At 50.3% G+C, this 27,337-nt stretch overlaps 1 protein-coding gene across 3 annotated transcripts; it reads right to left on the bottom strand.

Moving 5' to 3' along the window:
* Positions 1-2,672: 2,672 nt before the first annotated feature.
* setd5 (SET domain containing 5) lies at positions 2,673-25,876 on the bottom strand. Of its 3 annotated transcripts, none has more exons than XM_035387848.1 (24): positions 25,766-25,876; positions 23,104-23,206; positions 20,944-21,164; positions 20,520-20,578; positions 20,190-20,377; positions 18,776-18,814; positions 18,136-18,387; positions 17,445-17,593; positions 16,952-17,069; positions 15,979-16,088; positions 15,264-15,516; positions 14,782-14,865; positions 14,072-14,284; positions 13,286-13,627; positions 12,554-12,799; positions 11,962-12,085; positions 10,964-11,217; positions 10,567-10,623; positions 9,934-10,416; positions 9,064-9,156; positions 6,330-6,616; positions 6,056-6,192; positions 5,732-5,844; positions 2,673-5,514 (listed from the first exon to the last, which is right to left on the bottom strand). In XM_035387848.1, the coding sequence occupies exons 1-24, from the start codon at positions 25,834-25,836 to the stop codon at positions 4,849-4,851; spliced, it is 4,662 nt and encodes a 1,553-aa protein (XP_035243739.1). In that variant the 5' UTR covers positions 25,837-25,876; the 3' UTR covers positions 2,673-4,848. The 3 variants fall into 3 exon arrangements, with proteins under 3 accessions (XP_035243739.1, XP_035243740.1, XP_035243741.1); XM_035387849.1 differs by having other exon boundaries at positions 5,732-5,841; positions 25,766-25,836; XM_035387850.1 differs by lacking the exon at positions 9,064-9,156 and having other exon boundaries at positions 25,766-25,836.
* Positions 25,877-27,337: the final 1,461 nt, after the last annotated feature.

Below are 27,337 nucleotides of genomic sequence, written 5' to 3'. Positions count from 1 at the left end.
TGCAGTGTCACTATGAAAACCAGCAGACCCTGTAGCTCTCCAGGACCAGGGTTGGAGATCACTGAATTAGTCATTATCCTTTGAGACACTTTTACTTCAGTGATTTCTTTAAGTGATTGAATATAGGAAAAATAATAATATAACGATGTAATTATTTTGTACCTATGTAGTATACTTGTATGATTACATATATACTTATTTTTTCATTTTATTATGTGTCTATATTTTGAATATTGAAGAACAATATACTTTTCCTTTGACATCAGATGGTATAATCTCTCAGTAGTTAGTGTTTTTACATACAAAAAACAGCAAAGAACATAACAGACGTAAAGGCCCAAATTGAGTCACTTCTTGAGGGAAGAGCTGTACAAACCTCCTCTGTCTGATGTAAAAGCGCCCCCTAGTGACCAGATGTCCTCTTCAGTATTAGACAAAGAGAGACGAGCTGTTTCGTCAGACTTGCTGGATGAGCTCGACAGGATGTATTTTGGCGCGGAAGCATAATTATAAACGGGGGTGAAGTATGTATTAATCTTTGGACATGAATTCCCATCAGAGGAATGCAATGCCAAGTGAGCAAACTGCTTATTGAGCTGTAGGTCTGCTTTAACTCCTCTCGTGGAAAATCAAGCATATTAATTCTAATCATGGCATCGATATTCCTATTCATGACTTCAAATATGAAGAAAACACCCTGCCCAGACAGCTGAGTCACAGACAGCACACCCGATTCAGTTGGCTACTCAATATGTCACCCTGCCCTGCCATCATATACCGTATTTTATACACAAGCCCAACATATTGATAGTGGGCCATGAATTGACTGGCTGTGAATTTTGTTTCCACTGTAGATTTTTACAGTTATAAAAAGACCCCCGTGCTGATCCCAGTTCTATAGGCTGTATGAAGATGAACTTTCCTTGGAGTATGGTATAAAGTGAAAGGAGTATCTAAACAATGGTTACCAAAGCTAGTTACTGATATTGTTTTACTTCACCAAATGTAACATACACAGTAAATTCCAGCTGGAAAGGGATATCTATGTAACGCTGCTTAGTCAGCACGAGAGTCAAGTGTGGATATGGAAGAAGGGTGGTTCGCCAAATATCAACAGCATATTTATTATTTCTGCATTTACCCTTTTTAAACCAGATTAAAATGAATAGAACATCTGATGATGCATTACTGAAAATTAGAAATCTTAACTGCTTATCATCATTTTACAATGACACAACCATTTTAAGGATGTTTTTTTAACACGTAGGCCTAAGGTATGTTTTATCAATGAGGTCCTATTTACAACACCCTCAGTGAAACACAGTGCATAGTAACTTATTCTTAAAACGAGAGAACACCCTTTGCAAGTTGTCCTGCAGTCGTCACTGTAAAACTAAAATTGAATTTAAAATATATATATATATTTTCATCATCGGCTTGTTAGGTGCGTGTATCCAAACGGACAAGGTGTTCCTGCCGGGACAAACATTCATGAAGGGGTGCAACAAGTGCTACTGTCACGACACCGGCTTCGTCTGCTTCTCGTGAGTTACTGCCTAGACTAGTAACAAAACAAACCATTTATACGGTTTTGTGTGCGTGTGTGTGTGTATACAATTTCTATTTGTAACTAAAAGTTTAGCATTTGTTAGGTCTAACATGGCCCCTAAACTTGGATTCATCGTCCTCATTTTAAAATGTGCGAAACATAATTTACTACGCCGAAGAGTAACTTACATATTCCAATGTAGATAATACACGCTCCGTTTCCTTTTCCAGCCCAAATAAACCAACCTCCTGGCCTGAGAAATGCCAGCGGATCCCGGCGGAGTGTGGATACCGGGTCGTTTACCGAGAAAACCCGGATGTAGATTGCCGCGCCTACAGCTGGATCGGGTAACGCGGCGGCTCCGCGTGCATCCGAAGACAGAAAAACACCTGCACTTTATTATCTGACTGTCCCCGGATGCTCAATTGATTGTTAGAGGCTCCCTCGCGCACAGCACGCAACAGTTGCGCGCACGCTGTGGTTTTGACGCGGGCTCAGGCGACCGTTCGAGTGTGTCCAATATCCGCGAGAACCGTTTAAGTCGAGTCGGGAAGCATTACCTCCCCACTCTCCCCCTAAGTGTTCTCACTTGATGACTGTCAACTCAGCAGGAAGACAAATTGCTAAGCACCCTGACCCAGCTTCGGTAATTCCGTATTGTTCAAGCGTAGAAACTAAATCTTTAACAGTTGCTTTTTTCATAAAATGAGTAACAACCTGCCATCCACTTATTGGCCATAGCCTTCTCTTGCAGGTTTTCAAGGTAGTTAGACGGAGGGGATTTAAATGGTCCGGACAGCCAGGTTTCTTTCTGCTGAGTGTAGATCACACACCCTCCAACCTAACAACCCCCTTCAACCCCTCCAACAATGACAAACTCATCAGTGGTGGGCCCACACTGGACAAGGATCACACAAAACTGTTTTCTGGAAGTTTTACTTTTTTGTGTCTAATTGATTAGTTATTTTGATAAGATTTTTCCCGCTGTTTTAACAGATACTTCCAGTAATTTTTGGCACTGCTCACAATTTATATAAACCAAATACTCTGTGAGCTTCAGTCATCATCTCTGTAGCAGAATAACCAGATCAATAAAACATAAAATATCAAAACTGGCCTCTTGAACATGTCATTATCATGAGTATTTTATTATCAAAACGTATAACATCTTTTCTCTGGATTTTTCTTGTTCAGAAGGTCCAAATAGCTGGTTATAACTATGCCCATGGTGTAAAAAGAATTAACCTCATTTGAAATTTAAAATGCAGTTATCCAGTTGAAACTGTCAGTACACCTAAAACAGATCAAACGATCAACGGAAATAATTGCGATCACTTTGCACAGATCCAAACCTCAGCTCTCCACCAACAGTCAGACTGAAAAGAAAATCATGCTGCAAATTTAGTGTACTATATTTTCTTGGTACAGTATATAACACATTTTATACAAGTACACATGATCATACATAATGTTTGCTTTTTAATTAAGGTGCTGGTATTTTGGGTCACAAGTTTTCTTGATGTCTCCCATTTGGAGAAACATTCATGTAACCAGTGAGTACCCTTACATCTGTTATGTGAGGCAGAGGGAGAGGTCATGTGATAAGTCAGCTGACCATCTGTCCATTTCCTGGCCTTCCAAGAACCCACATGATTGGTGGGCGAGACCAACTGTATTCCTCTGGCAGATACTGTACTCAAGTTGTTCCCATTCCAAACAAGTTAGAAAAAGGCCTTTGTCTGTCCAGGGTGGCTTCTTTGGGGGGTGGGGGCGGGGGGCGGGGTGGGAGACGAGTCAATCGACTGCCCGACTCCTAACGGTCGATCATTTCAGCATTTGCCGTTGACTCCTAACGGTCGATCATTTCAGCATTTGCCGTTGACTCCTAACGGTCGATCATTTCAGCATCTGCCGTTGACCATTTCGCTTTACAGTTTAAAATTTTTTTTTTTTTGTCTCTCGGCAACGGTCATGGCACGCAACTTGGGTGACTTCGCTGTGTTTTTTACCCGATTGGTGAGAAACCTAACAGAGATACAGCATTATGTGGAAACTGAAAAACTTTTTTTTTTTTTTTTGAAGCAGCACTTGTGTAAAACACAAATATGAGAAAAACACAGCAGCTTTTCCACCAAAAAAAAAAAAAAAACAAACAAAAAAAACAAACATCCCCCCACGCCTTTCCTCTCTGTTGAGTGGGCGGTGTGCGGAATGCAAGGGTTGGTCTGAGGGGAGAAAGAGAAATTCTCGATAATTCTCCAAAATTTCAGCAAAAAAATCCTACAGGATTCAATAATAATAATAATAATTATAATAAAAAAACAATATAACAAACAAACAATAATAAAACTCCGGAGCAATATATATATATTTTGCTCATTTTTGACCTCGCTCCTTCTCCCTGCATTCCAGCACACTGAAGGTTTGCAACAGTCACCGAATCCATTTCCAATGAGTCTCATTTCCAAATACAGAGAACGAAGGATTTCTTACTTACTATGTGTGGGGAAAATGGATTTTTTTTAAAAATAAATAAAAAAAAGACTGCAGCACCATGGATTATAAGATCCGTATGAGTCAAGTACAACATAACAAGCCTAGGATAATTATAAGTGAAATAAAAGATCAATTAAAAAAACAGATCCTGACTCCAGATTCTTATGATATACACGTGAGAAAAAGGAAATTAAAGTGGAAATCTCCTGGAATGATCTTCTCAGAAAGCCAATCTTCGACATCCTTTGCCCTGTTCTGCCCGTATCTTCTTAAGGGATGATACAAATATATGCTATTTCCTTTACCGTTTCAAATTTACAAATAAAATGTTGGCTGTTACTGTGGGACTGACTTGGCTGAAAACCAAATCATACAATAACCTAATAAATCATACATTTATACATTTTGTTTTTTTTAATCATAATCACTAAGTACCAAAACAACAGGTACTGATACTTGTACAGGTACGCAAGTTTATCATTTATGACTCCTGCATGAACATGGTTCTGTACACACTTATGAGAACTGAAGGGTAATTTAAAAACTCTACATGATTTTTTTTCTCTTCTTATTTATTTGTCTATTTGTTTTCTCTTAGAATTCTTCGATGATGTCAAGGCCGAAGTTGGGGCCGCACGTAGAATGTAGTTGAATTATTATTATTATGTTTTTTGTTTCGGTACAAGAAAGAAAGTAGAAAGAGAATAATAAAGGGTCCTGGTTTTAAAGCCAAGTCCTTGTTCCTTAAGTCTGTACATTAGCCCAGAAAGAGCTCCGCTGGGTTCGGTGAGGGAACGGAGGTCCTAATAGCTTCCCGACTGTGTCCGTACCCCCGAGCCCTGGATCTGGCTGTGCTGAAACTGACTGATGGGGGCCCCTCGTTGCGGGTAGGGCTGGGCGCTGGGGGCGGGGAGCATTCGGGTCCCGGGGCTGCTGGGGCTTAAGGTTCGAACCCCGGGCTGCTGCTGGGACACCCGGGAGGCGTGGGGAACGGGGTTGCCCCCCGTGGCGGCGCTGGGGTCCGTTTTGGGGTTGCTCTGCGTCAGCAGGGGGGAGCGGGCGAGCGAGCCGGTCGAAACGGGCGTGCCGCTGTTCAGCAGGCTGGCCTTCAGGTGGCTCCCGCCGTACACGTGTGACCCGTCCGCACCCAGGCTGCCGCTGCTCCCGGACTGGTGGTGGTGCTGCGGCTGAGCGCCCCCTACCTGCCTGGAGGCTCCGCACAGGCCCGAGTCCGCCGAGGAGGCGGTGACCGTGGCGGTGGGGGTGTGGCTGGGGTAGGAGGAGGCGGGGCTTGGTGACTGCTGCTGCAAGGGATCCTGGGAGATTGAGGGGAGCGTTGAGAGACGAGGATAGAAGCCCTGGCCGGGGGAGGGGGCGGAGGGGCTGTAGGAACCGCGGAAGGGCGACGAGGCGCTGTGCTGGAGGAACGTGGGTGGCTCCCCCTGCTGGTGGCTCTCCAACAGCATCGACTGCAAAACACACAAACACACGCACGCACACCCAACAGATACACACACACACGCGCACAAACACATAGATGCACACCCCAAAGATACCAAAATACCCACGTGCGCACACAAACATACACACACACACACATTTTCTTGGTCAATAAACAGTCCATTTGTCCTAACGGCAGCAAAGTAAAAACCCTTTTTCCATGCAGGCTGAAAATGGAGGCTGTACCTGGTGCTGGTACACAGAGGGGCTGTGCCTGTATCTTTGGGGGCTCTTCACTGGGGAGGTCCTGGAGCGGGCTGCTGGCTGTGCGTCACACACGTCCCCATCGGCAGAGTCTGCTACACAGCACACACAGAGTCTGCACACGGCCAACCCGCTTCTACACACACACACCCGGCTACACAGCTCCATTCAGGGCTCTACAGGCTACTGCTACACAGCACAGAGAGTCTGCATACAGTCGCCTGCTTCTACACAGCCTTGAGAACAAGGTGTGTGAACTCTCTAACCGATGAACGGCGTAAATTAAAATGGTGGGCGGGGTCGTACCGGAGTCCTTGTCCCTGCTGCCGTCGCTGGCCCCGCCCTCCCGCTTCAGCATGCGGTCCATCTTCAGGCTGCCCCTCAGCACCCGCTCCAGCACGCCCTGGTTCTCCCTCAGCCTCTCCACCGACGTGGGCACCATCCTGGGCACGGGGAGAGTGGCACAGTACCAGCTGTGAGCCAGTGTTTGCGTGTAGGTATGTATTTTTAAAGGACTGTGTGTGTCTGCGTGTTAGAGTGTGCATGTTAGCATGTGCATGTTAGCGCGCTCCTCTCTCACCAGTGGCTGGTGCTGGTGCTGTCCTGCCCCCGGGCCGGCTGTCCCCCGCTCTGGGAGGCCAGGGTGTGGTCGGGCGGGCTGACCTCCTCGATCTGGGGCGCCGAGGGGTGCGCCGGGGAGGAGAAGCAGCTCTGCGGGGAGGCGGGGGGCTGCAGGAGGGCGCGGGGCCCGCCGGGGGAGTCCGCGCTGCCGCCGAACACGCTGGGCCGGGTGGGGGTGCCCAGGGAGCCCCCCGCCTCCGGCTCCTTCGCCCCCTGCTTCCGCTTGCGGTACTCCAGCAGGGACACCTGGGGAAGACGGGCGCACGTGTCAGCCAATCGCGTGTGGGGCACAGGCCCCTCCCACCCCGTGCAGGCCCCGCCCACGGCACACTCGGCTATGGTACGACACGCAACCACACGGATGAGGCAGCGGGATGACGAGCGGACATGGAGGCTTACCATGTCTGCGATTCGCCTAACAGGTGGGCGACTCAGCACACACAAAAAAAACAAGCAAAACAAAAAAAGCTATGGCAAACTTTTGACCTCTGTCCAAAAGCGCCCAATAATATTTACTTTTCCCCCTTCTGCTGGACGTGATGTACAGAATTGCAGTTCTGATTGTGCACATGAGGAAGCCCCCCACCTCTCCATTCCAAAAAATTTTGGCAAGCACAGGCCGAATGTTCCCATGGGAAACCTTCCTTATACGAGCAGCAGACATTGCCTGTGTGTGTGTGTGTGCCGTGTGTGTGTGCCGTGTATGTGTGTGTGTGTGCGCGCGTGCGCGCCCTGGACATTACAGTGAAAAATATTCCCTGCAAAAACTCATCCCTGCTGCTCTGTCCTTAAGCTCCATTCCACAGGTTTCACTGCCATTCTGGCTCATGCCCTAATCCAGCAGGGTGTGTCCAGGGCACTGGGCTGGGGGGAAGCCATGCCGTTTTGAGCGTTAAACAAGCACTTGCTTAATTACGTATCATGATCAACTATGAGAAATCCTAGAATGTCCTAGATGCTCTCTGAAACCTGAAGATCTGCTATCTTTAGCCAGGACAAATCAGTTCTGAGTACTGGAGAGGCCTCAGGACTACATTTCCCAGGTCACCATGAATCAGGACAAGGCAGGTTTTCACTTGGCAGTACCTCTTGTTTACACTGCCCGAAGTCATTGTGGAAGAGATGTGCAGTTGGGTTTGTTCTGATGCAGCTCAAAAGTCAAAAATATAAACTTTAGAATTACATTATGAATATAATAACATTATTACAAATATTATTCCCTTTATATTTACAGGACCTAGAATAATTTAATAGAATGAAGTTGCATTTATGATCAAATATAATAATAAAAAATTTTCCTTTGTTTTTATGAAGGTCAAAATGCAAAAATATAAAGGGAAATATTTGTATTTGAATGTATTTTGAATTACATTAGACGATAAATACAACTACACGGTGGTCATGTTAATTCAGGATTCTGTGTTTTTTACGCAGAAAAAACTTCCAAAATGCCAAAAAAATGCAGATATTAATGCAGATGATGTTTTTTTTTTTTTAAGATTACAATGGGCAATGACCTAGACTTGAACCACAACAAATCTTCTTGTTTCTTTGAGCCAATCGTCTTTCGGTTAATTATACAGCTGCTGGTGGCATTTGTAGATTCAAAGAGAAATGAAAATTCAAAACTAGGCTAGCTAGCTCAACCTAACTAAATTAAAACAGAAATCTCTCCTAGTGGTTTTCAATATCATTTGCCTGTGTGGCAAAAATTAGTTTTGATCATAACGCCAAAATCTTATTTCATCCTGCTAATCCCGCTATTTCACATGATGCGCGCATATTTCTGACCACACATTTTCTGACCACACATTTCTGACCGCATATTTCTGACCACACATTTCTTCCACAGTGAACCTGTAGTAGACACGCCATGTCAAATGCAGCTCAATACTGAGAACCGAGTTAGTAGTGTCAAGTTGAAAACATCAGCTGCGAGCAACGACAGAGGTCATCGTCATCGTCATCGTCACCACCCGCAAGATCAGACTGTGAAGTGAGTGAGCATGACTACGGTCTACAGTACACCACAGCACCACAGGGCAGGCACATACACTCACAATGGACAGCTAGAGATAGAGATAGAAAGAGAGATGGATAGACAGAAAGGCTGAGAGCCCACTGAAAGGTATGCAACGAGCAAGGAACCCCCCGCCCCCCCACCCCACATCAAATACACAGGGCGAATGTCGAAGATGGAGCGGGGGTGGGCGGCCTGCAAGGACTGGGGGGGTGGGGGTGGGGGTTGAGCTTCCTTCATGAAGTCTGGCGGCCAGCACGGGACCCCAGCGGCCGCTGGTGCATCCATTGGGGATGGATGGATATAGGGGCCCCTGTGGAGGAGGGGGGCGGAGGGGGAGCGAAAGGCATGGAGAGCCGGGGGGCCATGAATGGGATGTGCTGTCGGCCCCTTCCTAACCGAGCTCAGCGATGACACGTGACCAATACACCATGGCACGGCAACACACAAAAAAAATTAACAAAGTACTATGGCTTTTTCTGAAAAAATGGCCATGTACGTCCAAATAAACTGCGATGGGAAAAAAAATGGGTAAAATAAAATGCGGAACAACTGTTTTGGAAAATTGGAAATACTGTAATGTATATTTGGGGAGGAGGGGGGGGGGAGGGGTTTATGCAGATGCAACAATATTTAACATGCACACTTCTAAATATAGTTAGGGAATATTCACCATATTTTGGACTGGCTTGTATTCACTTCTTACAGATAAAGCCTGGTAATCGGGCTTTCCTGTCAGCAGACTAATGGTATGCAGGTTGGCCCTCTGCCTTGGAAAAAAAGTGGGAAAAAAAAGACTTTGCAAAAGTTTCAGGAGGACAGGTGGCGGTAGAGTGGTCAGGGCTTCGGCTGGCTGGCTGGCTGGCTGGCTGGCTGGCTGGCTGGCCTACGTTCTACCTCAGGCACAGCTAATCAGGCGTGAGCGCTTCCCTGTAACATTCCGTCTCTGCAAAGCCGCTTCCTGGACACGGCGTTCCTGGCGGGACGTTATCTACGGCCCCCGAGGGCCGAACGTGAAATAAAACCTGCCGCGGTGGCACACAAACACGAGAGCGGCTCCGCGCGGCGGGACGCAGGCAGCGCACGCCGGCGTTCAGGACTCGGCCCGCCGGCGCGCTACACAGCCCCGCCTGCGGCAGCCCTGAATGCAGCTACCGTGACACTCCTTTTCCTTACGAGACCGCTCAACGTGCGCTGATGAGCATACTCCACTCTGACACGCATTTGAGACAAAATGGATGCTCAAACAGGAAGCAAAGAAGAGATAGAGCAAGAAAAGGAAAAAGGGAGGGGAAGAGAGAGAGAGAGAAAGAGAGCACACACAATGTATCCATCACTTCATTGACTACTGCAAACTATAGGGTATTTCCCACAGTGCCCTAGGACACTATATCCATGTCCATGAACATGCTTGAGATAATAGCTCACGGCTGCGCTACACTTTCTAGCAAAGTGACATTTCAGCACTGAATTCCTAGCGAGGCACACATCACTTCCTGTGAGGTCATCATGGCAGGGCTGACCGGCGAGTGGGAGGACTTGCCTTCTTTTTCTGCGGCGGGTTGCTGGGGTGCGGCGGCGTGCCGTGGTCCGGGTAGCCGCCGCTGTAGTGCGGCTCGGCGTACGGCGACAGGGAGCCGGCCGCGGCGTCCGAGAGGAGGCCCTGCCCGCCCACGCCGCCGAAGAAGGCCTCGGCGGGGGAGAAGCCGCCGGCCTCCGACTGGGAGAGGCGGCGGTCGGCCGTCGGGCCGCGGGCGGCCAGCCCCTCCCCCAGGTTGGCGTTGAGCGGCGAGCAGGTGTAGATGAGGTTGAACTCGGTGCGGAAGGCCTGCTCCCTGGCCTGGCCCTCGGGGGGCGCCGTGACGGCCGCCGGCGGGAGCGGGGCGACCCCGGGGGGCTCCGGCGTCACCGCGGTGAACTCCTCGGGCGCCGCGGAGGCCGGCAGGGCGGGGCTCTCCAGGCCCGAGGGCAGCGGGAGGTCCGGGTACGCTGGGCGCTGCCCGTCGTAGTCTGGACACAAGCAGGGCTGCCGAAGGGGGGAGAGATGGCGGGTCACAAACGAGGTCTACCCAAAAACACCAAGACCACCTGTCCCAGCAGCGCGCCACTTTCATTACTGAAGCCACTGCTTTCATTATTGAAGCTACTGAAGCTACGGAAGAAGATAGTGACTGACCTCAGGTGAGGGAGACTCAGGCCTGTGCACAGGTGAGCACTCAGGAGAGGATATGTTCTGTGGGGAGAGAGGAAAAAAAAAAGATCGGTCAAAGCCATTCAGAGAAAACCTCACAGAAATAAGGATCACAAGGATCCAGTCACCACAGTTCAGCTGAAATACTACAGTACCGCCTCATTTCTGTTGGTAAACAAGTAGGTAGTATTCGGTTGCTACCTTTACTTTTATTCAACTGGCAGATGCCTTCATCCAAAGCTCCTTTCAAGGCCACTATGGCAAACATCGATTGAAAAACAGCAAGGGTTGATATGGCAAGGAATGCTAACGTGCTAATGAATGTTCCATAAAGCTGTATTAGCTAATAAGCTAACTCGTGCTAAACCAAAGCCGCGATTACCTCAAACTGCAGCGGGGTGTTGCAGCGGCTGGTGGACAGCGAGCGCAGGGGGGAGTAGGGAAGGACGTAGCCGTTGTGCCTCTCGTCCTCGGTGCCCAGGAGCAGGGCGCAGGAGGAGGCCAGGAGGGGGTGCGTGGGGTCGGAGGTCAGGGGGGGCGTGATGGGGGACAGCGGCCTCAGCAGCTCAGCCGAGGGCAGTGGGGGTGGCTCCGAGGCGTACTTTGATTTCCGCTTCTTGAAAGGCGCTGTCAGTTCTGCGGGGGGTGGGGGTCGACAGAGACAGCGGGGTCAGACAAACGCGACACCAGCGTCCTGTGCCCTTACGATGCGTTACAATACATCCGCCCTGCAGGCGTAGCTTATCCGGGATAGTTCTACTGAAATCCAGACTAGGTTATCAGAACAGGTTTATGAGACCAGGATCTGCAGCCAAACTCTGATTCTTAGGGCCAAAAACAAACACAAGAGCAAATAAGTGCTAACATAAGTAAACCGACAAACACCTCTTCCTTGACAAATGTATTCATATCTGGTTCTCACATATGTTTCTTCATATAAGGTTTTCATGCTTGGTACTAATCATGCAATTAATGACATCCAAAAACGACAATAGCAAGACATCTCAATTATATAAAAAGATATAATTTGGGGAGGGGAGGGGGGTGTTTCTTCTTTTTTCATGTGGGGAACACATGCTAGGCTCTGTGCCAGTCTGCTAGCAGACGGGAGCTGGGGAGGTGATTTACCGCCATATTCACCCCGATACCGCGCAGGAGGCCCGACTGGCCGCGGGCCAAAACTAACCCCTCACAGCCGCCACTGTAACACACGCAACGCTGGCGCGGCTCCGGCTGGGAGAGGTCGTCCCCACTGGGGGAAGACCCAGCCTGCTAAGGAAAAATAAATAAAAAGGAAAAACAGAAAAGCGCTGGCTAACGGGCTTGCTAACGGGCTTTTACCCAGCTTTGCGCGGCGCCGGGCTCTGGAGGGCTACGTACCCGTTTTGAAGGGGTTCGAGACGCTGTGGCTGCTGCTGTTGCTCTGGTGGGAAGAGTTGGATTCCGTCCCGTCCTCGGTGTTGGCTGAAGACGTGCTCTCGTCCTGCGCTTGCTTGATCCACCGCTGCAGAAAATCGAAACAAAAAATAAACTTGAAATCCTGAAACTGGCCCAAACAATGTGCGACGAAAGACATTTTAGATATTTAGAGAAGTTTCTGAAGAACTGCCAGCTTTACAATGGCTGGTAGGGGAATTTGGGTGTTTGTGGTCTGAAGCACGAAAAGACAATTCTAGAAACTTCAAAGCAGCTTGTAAGGCAACGTCTCCAGAGGTTGTATGAGTGCATGCCACCCAATTATTCTTCAAAAAATTACATTCTGGTCGAAACGTAAAGGAAACAGTTAAGTAAACAAGTACAGGCACAATATAAAAAAGGACGTTTGCCTATAATTGTGGACACACTATTCAAATTAATCTGTCCATATGAAACATGACGGCGTTGTACAAGTCTCTTTGAGCGAGCGTGCATATTCACAACAACGCCCCGCCCCGCCCCGCCCCACCCCCCCACGCCCCCCACGCGGGTCCACCTTCTTGAAGGAGCCGTAGGAGCCGTCCACGCTGACGGGGCGGCGGCGGCGCTCGGGGGTGAAGGGCGAGCCGAAGCGGACGTAGTGTTTGGGGGCGGTGCAGATGAGCGGCGAGTGGGACAGGCCCGGCAGCATGTTGAGGGTGGTGGCCAGCACCGTGGGGTCGGTGGTGATGCGCAGCGGCCGGTCCACCGGGCACTCCGGCTTCTCCAGCACCTTGTCGTTCAGCCACTCCGTCACCAGGTACTGCGCGGCGGGGAAACAGACGCTCAGCCCGCAGCCTCGCTCTGAGGGCACTGTGTGCTGATTCGACGGTAACTTTTCCTTCCTTGAGCGCTATCAGCGGTTTTATCATCACGTTAAATGTACTTATGGCAGAATTTTTTACTTCGTAAAAATGACTGTCAAATACGAAAATTGTAAGCGGCACAAATTTGTATCAGACAAACACACCATATAAACTGCAGTGGAAGTCGGGTCAGAAATCAGGTAATGGCATTACCACGACAGGTTTCAAGATATATCTATTCTAAATACATCCACCAGCAACTTAGTAAAAACAAGAAAAGGGGAAGAAGATACACTGATACAAGCATACGATCTTGAAGGACACATTTTGGTGGAACGCACTGGGTTATTGGACAGCTCTGTTTATATGACGGTAAAATGGTCTTGTGATGAAAAGGGTGAACACATCAAGGTGTGGGCGCTGGGTGCGTACGGGCAGCGTACCTTCTTGGTTTTGGGGTACCGAAGCTGGGCTTTGTTACCCAGGGCCCCCGAGGCCACGCCTCCCAGTCCGTCCGTGTCGAGGGGCTGCCCCCCGCCGAGTGCCCCCTCGCCCACCCCCGGCTCGGTTGCCGCGGCGCCCGCGGTGCCCTCCTCGGCCACGCCCTGGCCCTGCTCGGCCGCCTGCAGCGCCAGGGCCTGCCGCTGGCGCCGGGCGCGCTGCGACGAGCTGGACCGGTAGCGGGACATGCGGCTCTTGGGGCGGGGCTTGGAGGACCGGGTGGGGGCGGGCTTGGTGGCGGCGGGCGTGGCCGGGGCCTTCTCCAGCTCTGTGGGCGGGGCCTCCTGAAAGCAGACCAGGGGGGGGTAAGGAGACAATAAAACACCAAAACACCTACATACAGCGAGAGAAAATTAGAGATGGAGAGAGAGGGAGGAGAGAGACAGACAGGGAGGGAAAAGTGGAAATGGAGAGAGGGAGGGAGGAGAAAGACAAAAAGGGAGAGAAAAGAGGGAATGGAGAGAGAGGGAGGAGAGAGACAGAGGGAGAGAAAAGTGGAGATGGAGAGAGGGAGGGAGGAGAAAGACAAAAAGGGAGAGAAAGTTAGAGATAGAGAGAGAGAGGGAGGAGATACAGACAGGGAGAGAAAGGTGGAGACGGAGAGAGAGGGAGGAGAGACAAACAGGGAGAGAAAAGTAGAGATGGAGAGAGAGACAGGGAGAGAAACGTGGAGATGGAGAGAGAGAGATTAAGAGAAAGAGGGGGAGAGAGAGAGAGAGAGGACTCACGGTGACGTAGGAGGCCCGGCGCGTGCTGACCCCCACCCCCCCGCTCTGCGCGGCGTGGGGCCCGGTGGGCGAGGCCCTGTCCTCCTCCAGCTCGGGGCCCTCCTGTTTGGGCTCCTCGGGCCCCAGGCCCTGGCTCTGAGAGGAGCGCTTCCTCCTCTTCTCCAGGTTCTCAAACACGTGCATGATGGCCTCCGCCTTCTGGTCCTCGCGAGTCTGGGGGCCCAAAAGCACCACATGCTCAGTTAAAGCATGAAGAAGCATGCTTAATAAAAAAGGTTTTGGCCCCCTGACTGACCAACCTGCTTTTTTTGAACTAGAGAAAATATACAGTTGCTTTTGGAAAGCAGGTGGTGTGTTGGCCATTTTGAGGGAAGCTATACTTCACTGGTCCAACAGGATGGAGAGTTTTGCGGACTCTGTGAGAACAACTACTAACACTGGCCACCGAGTGCCTTCCATTCTCATGGGTAACCAATCATAAACCTTATTTTAGGGTTCTACATGTGGTTCATTTTCATAGGTAACCAATCATATATTATTAACCAACCATATAACCTTATTTTGGCTTTTACTCTATTCAACGACATGCACAGAAAGAAAACAAAAAAGTTGTGCCTATCTGCCTTGATCAGGTTCACCGGGTGTGAAAAAAACATCCTGTTGATGATGATAATGTAGCCCTGTGGTTCAGTGCTGGAACTGAAACGTACCCGCCTACTCTGCAGTAGAGCTCCGCCCTCTTCCAGCTCCGCCTCTTCCCCGTCTTCCAGCTTCAGTCCGTCACAGTCTCTCTCCTGGAAGAGAACCGCACCAACACACATCACCACAGCAACCTACAAAGGAGGGGGGGGGGGGGTCCACAATTCAACAATCTTCTCGTATTCACCTGGCTTACGTTGACCAAAAAAATGTTACTGACGTCAGTCCATTTATAGTCAACAAGCACGCTCATAAAAGCAATACAAGCGGGTTTTGAGACCCTGTGTATTGTGTGATGAAAGCACTCTGTATCTGTTCAGTACTGTAAGGTTCGCATACACTTTTTGAAAAGGTGAATTCAAAGTCTGTAAATGTTCTGCACAGACTGTTCTTTCGCCGTAACAATACGAGACCGTGGGAAGCATCCGCGCGCTGGTACGGCGCTCTGGTACAGTTTCGATCGGGCGAAGGTAACCATGGCAACCGCGCTAACCTCCGTGTCGCTGCCCGCCGCGGCGCCGCCCCTCGGCTCCTTGGCGTCGGCGGGGTCCTCGGGCGGCTGGTTGCTGTCGTCGGACACGCCCCCCTCCAGCTCTTTCCGCCGGGCCTTCCTGCGGCGCGTCTCCGCCCCCGTCTGGGCGGGCAGCGTGGGGGGGCGGAGCAACTGCTCCGGGGGGCTCAGGTTGTGCTTCTGCACCGGGCAGTTCTGGTTGCTCTTGTGACACGCGCAGTCCACTTTGTAATTGCTGAGGGGGGGGCCAGAAGAGAAGCAGAAACTGAACACCGGACTGGGACTTGGGCAGAGAGACAAGGCCTCCATGGGCGCAGGAAGAGAACTCTTAACTATGCCCCCCCCCCCCCCTCTCAGTTTCAGCCTTAAGAGAGAACAGGTTAACCTACAGCTTGGGACAGGTTCCTATTTAAAAACACTTTTTGTACTTATTTCAGCTTTTACAATAAACTTTTACTGATACGGTCAACGCCGATTGTGTAAAATATATTTATTTCAGTTTAAGAGGTTAAGTTGAGGAGATTTCTCCCTTCACTGAATTTTATGCTTGACAGTAATGGATTAAACTGTGTCCAACCTGGTACTCAGTTTCACTGTACACACGCATCCATACACTGAACGGACTGAATCAGTATGATTAAGCCAAAATTCAATTTAAAGCAAATCTGTTAAGGAAACGGTGTGGAAAGCGGCTGACCAGCTGCTGAACTCGTAGTCGAACCCGATGGTGACCTCGCAGTCCTTGGTGATGTGGGTCACGGCATAGATGCACAGGTGGATCATTCCCTCAGCGATCATGTGACGCACCTGTGGGGGAGGGGTCACAGTCAGAGCTGTACGTTTGAATGCACCTATCGGCAATGAGCCGCAACGCATTGGGGCACTGGCCACACCCTCCGTTTGTGTCAGTGGGTCCTGGGACAGCAGGGAGGGGAACAGCACCCCCCAGTGTACAGTGAAAAATTTTCTATAAATTTAGGGTACATAGAATCCCAGGATGATATGCATACTTCCAGGGTTTCGCTGAGTTTATTCGGGAGCATACTTTTCAGGAAGTAAACAACCATTTACAGTAGAAAATGTACGGGACAGCAGCATCCATTAGGGGGCGCCAGTTCATTACAATGCAGTTAAATCCACCCTGCTGACCAGTGGCACACCGGTATATGACTACACTATACAGAAATGTGACTGCATGTTAAGATGCTATAATCTTCATGCAAAAATACACACAGGCAGCTCTGTATTAATATCAGAATTTGGCGGTGGATAAAAATAAACTGAAAAGGCAAACAAAAAAAGGCAAAGAGGAAGAAAGCAGAACAGAAACAAGTGAATATTCCGGTAAACAGGCGCATACATCGTGCATGATTAGATTTCTGAATCTCTTTAAGCGAATCGGAAGATTCTCAGTTCCCTAAATAACCAGCTTTCTCTTGCTGTGGCGCAGATTCACTGGCTCTGCTTTAAAGGCACACTAACGAGAAGGCGAGATGTACAGGAGCAGCATGTTATCCCTTCGTTAAGGTTGGCGTTAAAGAGAACGCGACGCTGACAGGAGCGGCCCGTGCCCTGCCTCGGGGTCTCACGGGCGTGTTGGGCAGCGCGCTACGGACGCGTGCGCCATTCGCCCTCCCGTTTCCGCGGTAACGGACGCGCGGCGCGCTCACCTCGGCGTTGGGCGTGCAGGACCTCCGGATGAAGCGGGCGTCGTTCCCGAACGTGCGCGCGTCCACACACATCTCCACCTCGTCGAACTTGGAGTAGAACAGTACGAAAGGGTAGGGCCTGCGCACACAGCCACACGGGAGAGCACCTCAGTCAAAGGCCTGCAATCCGCCACTAAGCGACAATACCATTACAGGTACTGGATACTTTAAATTACAGGAGCCGATACTCACTCTGACCAACAGTTAAAAATGACTGCAATGTGAAAGCAAGTAAATCGTCTCCCCTCAGTGCAAGCTAAACAAGGCTAAAAAAGTCCTCATTACTTACTCTTAGTAATGATTACACACATCCCACTTACGACATTTTGAGGACGTTTTCTTCAGCACAAACAAAAAGCAGTGTATATTGCAGGACCTCTGACAGTTATACCAGGCATTACTGTGTAATACTGAGAATGTCCGGCATAAACAGTACTGTCCAGCGGGTTCTTACTTTTTGAAGAAGTGCCCGTTGACCTCGAACTGCTGCTTGAGCATGACCTTTCCCCGGTACTCTATGATCAGAGTGTCTGGATCCAGGTCCCGGGCGGCACGGAGGATCTTCCTGTGCTTCTGCACCCGAGTGACCCGTCCCAACTGCAGCTGCGCAGGAAACACGCACCCACACGACAACACACGGCCAAACACATCCACATGCACACACAACACGCACGCGCACCCACACAACACCACACAAACACACACAACACGCACGCGCACCCACACGACAACACACAGCCAAACACATCCACATGCACACACAACACGCACGCGCACCCACACGACAACACACGGCCAAACACATCCACATGCACACACAACACGCACGCGCACCCACACAACAACACACGGCCAAACACATCCACATGCACACACAACACGCACGCGCACCCACACGACAACACACGGCCAAACGCATCCACATGCGCACACAACACGCACGCGCACCCACACAACAACACACATACACACGCAACGCACGCGCAAGCACACGAGTACAAACACACACACAATAGAACAGGCTCAGCACACCGATAAGGAAACAACGGCAGGTAAACGGGGCCCAAACCCAGAGCATCCTTCGTGAATATGCGTGAGCCTCAGAGTGAGGAGCGTGAAAGCGTGCCCCTGAGCGGTGAGCCCACCTGCATCTGCGAGCCGATGACGGTGTTGTTGCAGGCCAGCTCGGTGCGGTTGATGGTGTCCATGGCGGCGACGGTGGGCGCCTTGCCCTCGGCGGCCTTGCTGGCGGCGCGGTGGAGCTGCAGCAGGGTCTGCACGTCGGCGCTGTACTGGTTGGCGAAGGCCTCCTCGTACTGGTCCGTCCACTGCCGGATGCGCGTCTCCCAGCCCTCGGCCGTGTTCTCGTCCAGGGTGCTGGCCTCCGTGGTCGAGTTCTGCGAAGAGGGAGCCGTTCACAACCTCGCCCCCACCCCTCTGGTTCAGCCACTCTATGCACATGCGCCCTCTGGTGGCTGACTTGCAGCACTAACACCAACTGGCATCAAAGGCCAGGTGCCTTAGTTTCATCTGACAGGGAATGTTGAACGCATGTCCCAAAACTTTTTGCACAAAAAAAGTAGACTTGCTTTAGGCCCAAATCTCCCTCAAATTTATGTTAGTCATATAAGCAGAGGACAAGAAAATACAGACAATAGTAATAGTCTGTGAAGAGGATAAGAAAAAAAATCTCACTAATCAAAATAATAAATGCGGCCAAAATGATACATTTCACGGGTAAAAATAGCCTTGGAGAGGATATTGATATTGTTAAGTAAGACTTGCCTTCATCCTCATGGACTTCCTGGAACCCTCTCTGAAAGCCTGCGGAAGAATCACATTCTTAATGGTCTGCAGACGGAATTAAAACAGACTGGACCCTCACCGTGGACACGCTTAGCCCAAGGGATGCGGCGTCTCTGGACCTCATGGCATTTCAAAATCTGCATTTTACACTACTTCACTCGTGTTCTGATCAAAATAACTGGGGTCAAATATTTCTTCATTTAGATTTCCAAAGTCCAGACATTCAGACTGTATGAAATATTCACTTGCCTCATACAGACGTTAGATTACATTACAGGTATTTAACAGACTCTTACTTTTGTTACAAAAATTCTTGGCCATTTAAAGTTGCACAGCTGTTGATTTTCTGCCCGTGCAAGGACACGCTATATTGTGAGACGCAAAACAGTATGGGTCTAAGTTTGCAGGTCTCGTTTTCTCCTCATTTTCGTTGTGTAGGCTACATCTCAGCGATCCGATTTTAATTCAGTCATTTCCTCTTAATTAGGGCCAATACGTTGTGCCTGGTACGAGCGGACACACACCTAATCAGGAGGTCTTTATGGGAAGCCTGTGCTCCCCCTGTTGTGTATTTAGTCGTGCTGTAATATTGATTTTACAAAAAAACAGACTTACATAATCGTGTTTTTTTAGTACCAAGGCGGTAGAGCTGGAAAGATCACCGCACTGCCGCCAGGAATACGGGGAAGTCGTAGGTTTGGCTCCGAGGAGCGCTGGAACAGGCGAGGCGCGTGTGGAGAACGCATTCCAAAAAAAAACCTACCCGGGCAGCCCAGCCCACTTTATTACAGGCCTGCCCAAAAATGTATTTCTGCCTACACCACTGCAGCCTGCGCAACACGAGCAACTAAAGCACACATCGCTCCCAGGGCTTCCTATTATTAGCATGGGTGGCAAAACGCTGTTTTGATCAGAACGCCAAGAACGTTATTAGTGGCTTACTTCATCCCGCTTCTGTTACAAGTGTCACGATAACATTATTCCATTGCGTCACAGGCATTCAGCAGACGCCCTTATCCAGAGGGACTTACACAGCATTTACATTGCTTCCATTTACACAGACGGATACACACTGAACCTTGCTCAAGGGAACAACGGGAATCATACCTGGGAATCTAACCTGCGACCTTCAAGTTACAAGACCGGGTCCTTACCCATTACACTGCACTGCTGCCCCGTAAAATGACATTCTGAGTTGGCGTATTATGGCAAAAAGTTATTTTACGAGAACGCAAGGGGACTGGTGTAAAACGCAGATTTTGAAACGTCCTGCGCTCCAAAGACGCAGCACTCCATGGGGCAGCGTGGCCGCTGGATGAGTTTGGGAAGGTACTGATGAGAGTTTGGGAGCCCTGCGTAACGCACGCACGCGGGAGGCCCGGGCCACGCCTACCTTGATCTTCTTGCCCTTGGGGGCGCCGCGGGCCTTCTCGGTGCTCTTCTTCCTCTTCTTGGGCTTGTTCCGCTTGATGCGGTTGACGGTGAGGGTGATGCTGGTGGGCGTGTGCTGCGTGGCGGTGTAGGACACCGTGGACGGCGACACCTCCTCGTCCCCGCTCTCCGTGGCGCTGCTCTCTCCCACTGCGCACAGGGGAGGGGCGTCAGTCTCAAAAGCAGCTCTGACGCTAGGCTAAGCAAGAATAAGCCAGCCGAAGTTAGGCTAATCGCTACAGCTACGATTGGCGGCGCTTCTGCAGGAAACCCGGCCCGCCGAGGCTCTTACCAGACACGTTCTCGGGTTTTCTGCGCTGGGCATCCACCCCTTTCCTTCGGTCCAAGCCCCTGTTACCGATGGATAAATGGAGCAGGGAATAAACACCTTAGTACAGTGATAAACAGATTAGTAAAAGTAGCCCACCATATTTTACCTCAGCTCACCTTCACCCCCCTGCCTTCCCCTTCTCTTTACCGTACCAACTCATCACTCAAATATCCAACCTATCACCACCCCTCTCATCAAGCCCCTTCCCCTACTGCTGTGCCCCACCTTCACTTCTTCCTGAGCCCCTCCCTCATCTTTCCTGAAGCCCCTCCCCACCTCTCCTTAGGCCTTTCATACCCCTCTCCAGAAGCCCCTCCTCCACCTCTCTTAGCCCCTCCCTCACCGACAGGCCCCTCCCCCGGCTCTCTCTTAGCCCCTCCCTCACCTGCAGTTCTCACACTTGATGAGAAAGCCATCCTGCCTCAGGCTGCAGTGGCACCAGCTGGCCACGCCCCCCTCTTCGTCCGAGGAGCTGTCGCTGTCGGCGGAGTTGTCGTCGTCGTAGGGGGAGGGCATGATGCCGTTGAGCTCCACGCGGGGGATGATGGTCTGGGAGAGGGGGGAGGCGGGCGGGGTCGGAGGAGGGGGCGCACCATAGTTGTGATCCTGAGGACAGAGAGCGCAAACACATCAGACCATCGGGTCAGGCATCAGAAACACTGAATTCTGAGAAACAAAAAGAAAGAATAACTGAACGATGCAACGGAATAATTTATGGTCAGCTGGAAACTGTCTAAAGGCCTGTTCAGACCAAAGATCCACGACAAGATGAAACGGTTTTAAAAATGTTTCAGGGAGGCGGCAGCAGTGTGAGCTACCCCGTCTCAGGACGTCTGACGGCGTGATCGGCCCGGGCTGGTAAAACACTACCTCGGGTGCTCGTTTTCCAGCAGGTTCACATGGAGCTGAAATGCAAGCACTGAGGCTGTTCAGCAGAAAGCCCTTGAATGGAAAGGCCTTTGTGAGAAACGGCACATGCTGTACTCTACATCCCATAGACAAAGCAAAGAGAACACAAGCTGCCTGCCTCACTTTAACATCTGAAATGAATTAGTGCAAGTGAAAAGGACGAAACTGCAGTGTGTCTGAATCCATATCTGGGCAGATGAATCTTTCTCACATTAGTCGAGTGGGAGGAGAGAGAGGTGGAAGGGGAGTAGGAGAGCAGCAGAGAGGCCTTACTCCCACAGCGGTAGTGGAGTAGGAGAGCAGCAGAGAGGCCTTACTCCCACAGCGGTAGTGGAGTAGGAGAGCAGCAGAGAGGCCTTACTCCCACAGCGGTAGTGGAGTAGGAGAGCAGCAGAGAGGCCTTACTCCCACAGCGGCAGTGGAGTAGGAGAGCAGCAGAGAGGCCTTACTCCCACAGCGGTAGTGGAGTAGGAGAGCAGCAGAGAGGCCTTACTCCCACAGCGGTAGTGGAGTAGGAGAGCAGCAGAGAGGCCTTACTCCCACAGCGGTAGGGGAGTAGGAGAGCAGCAGAGAGGCCTTACTCCCACAGCGGTAGTGGAGTAGGAGAGCAGCAGAGAGGCCTTACTCCCACAGCGGCAGTGGAGTAGGAGAGCAGCAGAGAGGCCTTACTCTCACAGCGGTAGTGGAGTAGGAGAGCAGCAGAGAGGCCTTACTCCCACAGCGGCAGTGGAGTAGGAGAGCAGCAGAGAGGCCTTACTCCCACAGCGGTAGTGGAGTAGGAGAGCAGCAGAGAGGCCTTACTCCCACAGCGGTAGTGGAGTAGGAGAGCAGCAGAGAGGCCTTACTCCCACAGCGGTAGTGGAGTAGGAGAGCAGCAGAGAGGCCTTACTCCCACAGCGGCAGTGGAGTAGGAGAGCAGCAGAGAGGCCTTACTCCCACAGCGGTAGTGGAGTAGGAGAGCAGCAGAGAGGCCTTACTCCCACAGCGGTAGTGGAGTAGGAGAGCAGCAGAGAGGCCTTACTCCCACAGTGGTAGTGGAGTAGGAGAGCAGCAGAGAGGCCTTACTCCCACAGCGGTAGTGGAGTAGGAGAGCAGCAGAGAGGCCTTACTCCCACAGCGGTAGTGGAGTAGGAGAGCAGCAGAGAGGCCTTACTCCCACAGTGGTAGTGGAGTAGGAGAGCAGCAGAGAGGCCTTACTCCCACAGCGGTAGTGGAGTAGGAGAGCAGCAGAGAGGCCTTACTCCCACAGTGGTAGTGGAGTAGGAGAGCAGCAGAGAGGCCTTACTCCCACAGCGGTAGTGGAGTAGGAGAGCAGCAGAGAGGCCTTACTCCCACAGCGGTAGTGGAGTAGGAGAGCAGCAGAGAGGCCTTACTCCCATAGCGGCAGTGGAGTAGGAGAGCAGCAGAGAGGCCTTACTCCCACAGCGGTAGTGGAGTAGGAGAGCAGCAGAGAGGCCTTACTCCCACAGCGGTAGTGGAGTAGGAGAGCAGCAGAGAGGCCTTACTCCCACAGCGGTAGTGGAGTAGGAGAGCAGCAGAGAGGCCTTACTCCCATAGCGGTAGTGGAGTAGGTGAGCAGCAGCCAGGTTTTACTCACAGGGCAGGGGTGTGGTAGGGTGGAGGAGACCGTACTCACAGCGTAGGGTAATCCCCGGTAGCCGTGATTCTGTGCGCTCCCACAGCTGTGGTTGGAGTAGTTTTTCTCGTTCACGGCGGGGCTTGCTTCCACTGACTCAGGGCTGTAACAGAACACATCACCTCAGCACTCAGTACTCAGTAATTTGGTCATATTCAGTGCTTATTCATGCATTCTCGCTTAGTACCCATTGATTTTTCCCATACTCAGCGCTCATCCCCCCCCCACAGTATATCGTACTCATTCTCTATACAAGTTTTTTCGACCGAATTTTTGAGCATTAAGTCAATTTACTGCCATTTCTATCTGAGATGAATCATCTTAAAATTTAGCCAGTTTTGCATGTCAAGACTTCATGGGGGCGACATAGAAGTAAGAGCGGTTGTCTGGCAGTCGGAGGGTTGCCAGTTTGATTCCCCGCCCTGGGTGTGTCGACATGTCCCTGAGCAAGACACCTAACCCCTAATTGCTCCCAACGAGCTGACTGGTACATTGCATGGCAGCCTTTCACAGTTGGTGTGCAAGTGTGTGTGTGAATGGGTGAATGAGAGGCATCAATTGTAAAGTGCTTTGGATAAAAGCGCTATATAAAATGCAGTCCATTCATGGCTTTTGCTTTCTTGTCATTGCAGCTATCCTGGCCATACTTCTTGTGCAAATGATTTCACGTCAACATGACAATCTGAAAATATGACTGATAAATTAAAAAATAAAAAATAAAATAAAACAACACAACACAGCAGTCAAAGCCATGCCAAACTAGCACCAGCAATACAAAAAAGACCATCGTTGAATCGCCAAACCGCTGTAGGCAACTACATAAATAAATAAAGAGCCAATTACAATGCTCCAAGCAACAGGCTGCAGTCTCCACTTGCAGATATTCCATTAGGCCACGGTACCCAGACAAGAGCTCTCAGGAGGAACCTTACTGAAAGCCCCATTATTAAAAGTGATCTGACAGCCCGTGAGATGGATCGCTCGGACACAGGAAAAAAAAAAAAAAAAACCAGCAAACATAGACAGCGTAGTGTCCGAAGCCTATTCATGACCGACCCCATTCCCAACCACAGTGATCAATGCAGTCAAGAACCGTGCTGCCGGTCATTTGGTATGCAGCGCACTGCTAGGTCAGTACTGACAGCATAGCTAATTAAGCACCTGCACAGTGTGCAGCTGCAATCGCCCGCAACTGTGAAACAGTACGTTTTGCAGCACAAAACGAGCTAAAAGAGCAGCCCAAAGGCGTATTATAAAATAATCACTGTAAATATAAACGAATCACGTTTATAATTTTAATATTTTCTCCGTTAGACGATGATTATACTTTTATGAGCTTGTCATTGGACTCAGCCACGACGACGATTTAAATAACGGTTTTTTACTTTCGTGATTCTAATTCTCATCTTTCCGCGCTTTCAAAAACGAAAACGCGGGTCGTGACTGCAGGCCGACGGTCTCTGCATCAAGGCACGGGCACAGACAGACCACTAGGTGGGGCCGTGCGGCTGATAAACGCCTGGAATTTTACACGGCATTTATCAGCAGCGGTGAGCGAGTGTGCAGCCAGTGTGCGACTACATATCCCTCCCTATTTTATGCAGTGTACTGCTCATTACCAGCGAGCTATGCGAAAATAACTGTCGTAACGTAATTTCTATTCACACAAACAATTAAAATAATAAAAGAAAGAAGTATAAAAAACTTCCTGTGTGCCGACGAAACCACTGCATACCTCGAATACCAAACACGCAATACATCAACGACAGTTGCGATTTATCCAGATCAAACATAATTCCAAACCACAAATCGCTCTAGGTCAGGTTCCTCGTGTTGGTGCGTGAGAACCGAATGTCTGCCCCTACGAAGGCACAAACCGCTAAGCAACGTGACGGTAATGGAAGATAATGACTGTTTTTTATTTTAAACCAGGCGCAAATCACCCCTTAGCTGTTCGGGGGAGGTGGAGCCGCATGGAACCCCTAAAAAAAGGCTGCTCGCAAACATGGACGATTACAACCTGAACTGCGCGTGCTCAAAAGTTGAACATGTACGCACCAATTCCACGTGGAGTATGTGACATTGAAAAATAGCATTGTGGAGAAGCGGGGCTACATAAAAACCATGAGAAATACAAAAGGTTAGTTAAATTTCGTCTCCGAAGACACGTCATGAGCTTCCCTTAAACGGGGTTATTCAGTCTCAAGCAGGGTCCTGTAGGGCCGCCTAATTGAGCCGATCTCGCTCTTGGCTTTCCGTCCCAATCCTCTTCTGTGCGAGAGCTATAACCAGCACGCCCAGACATTCAGACCAGGGCTGAGTCATTTTCTCAATTCAATTCAATTGTGCTTTACTGGCAGGACAAATCAGGCGGTTTTATTGAACATAAACAGAACCATACAAATTGCAAGCAATACCAGGCTAACCTAAGATTATACCATTAAACATAGACATAGCTAAAATAAAAACAGCAACAACACTAATGTTAATAATAATAAAACGTGTTTTGCATATTTGCTACTGTACAGTGTTCTGCAAGCATCTCTGGCTAGCAGTGAGTACCCCGCAGGGGAAGGGGCTCCTCGTTGAGGAAGCCAGCTCTTCCGGGATGCTCAGGGTTTGACGGTCACCTGACCGGCAGGTGGGGCGGGGCCTTACTTACTCTGATCCGGCAGCCATGTCGGAGTAGGACGTTTCTGGTGTGGTGACTCCCAGCGCGATTACTATGCTCATGACGTCCAGCAGAGCGGCGCTGAGGGGAGGGGGAAGGGGGAGGGGGGCGGGGGGAGAGGGGGGGAGGAGAGGGGATCACGGGGTCCGAATTGCAGCGACAGACCACTCCACGGGTGGGGTGCCGCAGTGCCACAGCCAGTGTCTCACGGACATGAGGAAATCTGGAAGCAGAGAGACGGGTGGGTGGGTTAGGCACAGGTGACGACCCACTAAGTCCCTACAGGGTTCCATCAAAAAGGACCAAGCAGTTACCGTCTAAAAAACATTTTTAAAAACCTAACTGAACTTAGTGAAAGGATGGAAAATATCAAGCCTTATGATTTTAAATCCTTAACCTTTTAAATCTCAGTTCTTACGATGAACTGAGGTCAGGTGACCAATTTTAGAGAGGTTTTTTGGAAAATTTTGGACACAAGTGCAAGGATATTTAAAACATTTAGGCATTGAATACAAAGCTATTACTAAACATAGCTCGAACCTGATTGGCTGGCAGCTTCCAGCTATGATTCCAAGCTTTCTACTGGCAACTTATGAAATGGTACAATGAGAATTAATCCAGTTATACAATTTCATCCATGTAATATCCATTCTTAGTCACACAATAACAACACAAGAGTGCAGGGGAGAGAAAAACAAAACGAAAAAAGCCTGCCCCACCCCCTCAAAAAAAAAAAAGAAAAAACCCCTTTTGGTCTGCTGCGCTGAAAATTGTGTAATGCCCCGCAAGGCCTGCGGGGGCAGCGGTCGACGGAGCGGTGAGTCACAGCCTTAGGCAAGGCTGCGAGTCACATGATCAGCCTGAAACACTGACCCGCACTGCTCCCGGTGCGATCCCCTGCTCCGAAATCACCCAGGCTCTCCGCCCGCATCCCGCCTTGAGCGATCTGCCACGCTAGTCCTAGCGCACCGAGAGGCCCTGTGTGTTTCTCTCAGCTGGGCGGGGCCTATTACGTAACCGGGAGACAGATACCGCTAAGGAAACAAACTGAATGCCAGTAAGAACGGTTGAAAAAGGAGTGTTAAATACACTAAGGAAATATGAGCGATGTGCATTTTTTCTTCTTTTGTTCTTTAGGCGGGCCGAAGTACCGGGCGAAGGCACTGGCTGATATTTTCATAGCTGTCCTCAGGTACCGTTGCGGGCTGCGGTGATGTGACATATTTCCGTACCGGTGGCGCCCTCATTTGCTTGTTCCACGCGTGCCGCGACACTGAGGCCGCGTTCACAGCGGCGTTTTCCCTCCTGCGGGTTGAGCCCGCCCGACGCGCTTCACCCCTGACCTGCAGGGGCGCACGCACGAGGGCCTTCAAAAACGCGCTCAAACGCCCCGGATCCCCGAACCCGAGCCTCGTTCGCATCACGCCGGAGCGGAAAGGTGTTCCCTGGATACGGCCGTCGGTAACCCGTAGCTACGAGAGAGACGGCGCCGAGCGGAAGCGCGCAGAGATGGCGATTAGCGGCGGCGCTCTGTGGCGTTGCTTTGCCCCGCGCGCTTCTGTG

This window comes from Anguilla anguilla, chromosome 13 (genome assembly GCF_013347855.1).
Source record: "Anguilla anguilla isolate fAngAng1 chromosome 13, fAngAng1.pri, whole genome shotgun sequence".
Lineage (NCBI taxonomy): Eukaryota > Metazoa > Chordata > Actinopteri > Anguilliformes > Anguillidae > Anguilla > Anguilla anguilla.
This window is presented reverse-complemented; position numbering and strand designations above follow the sequence as displayed.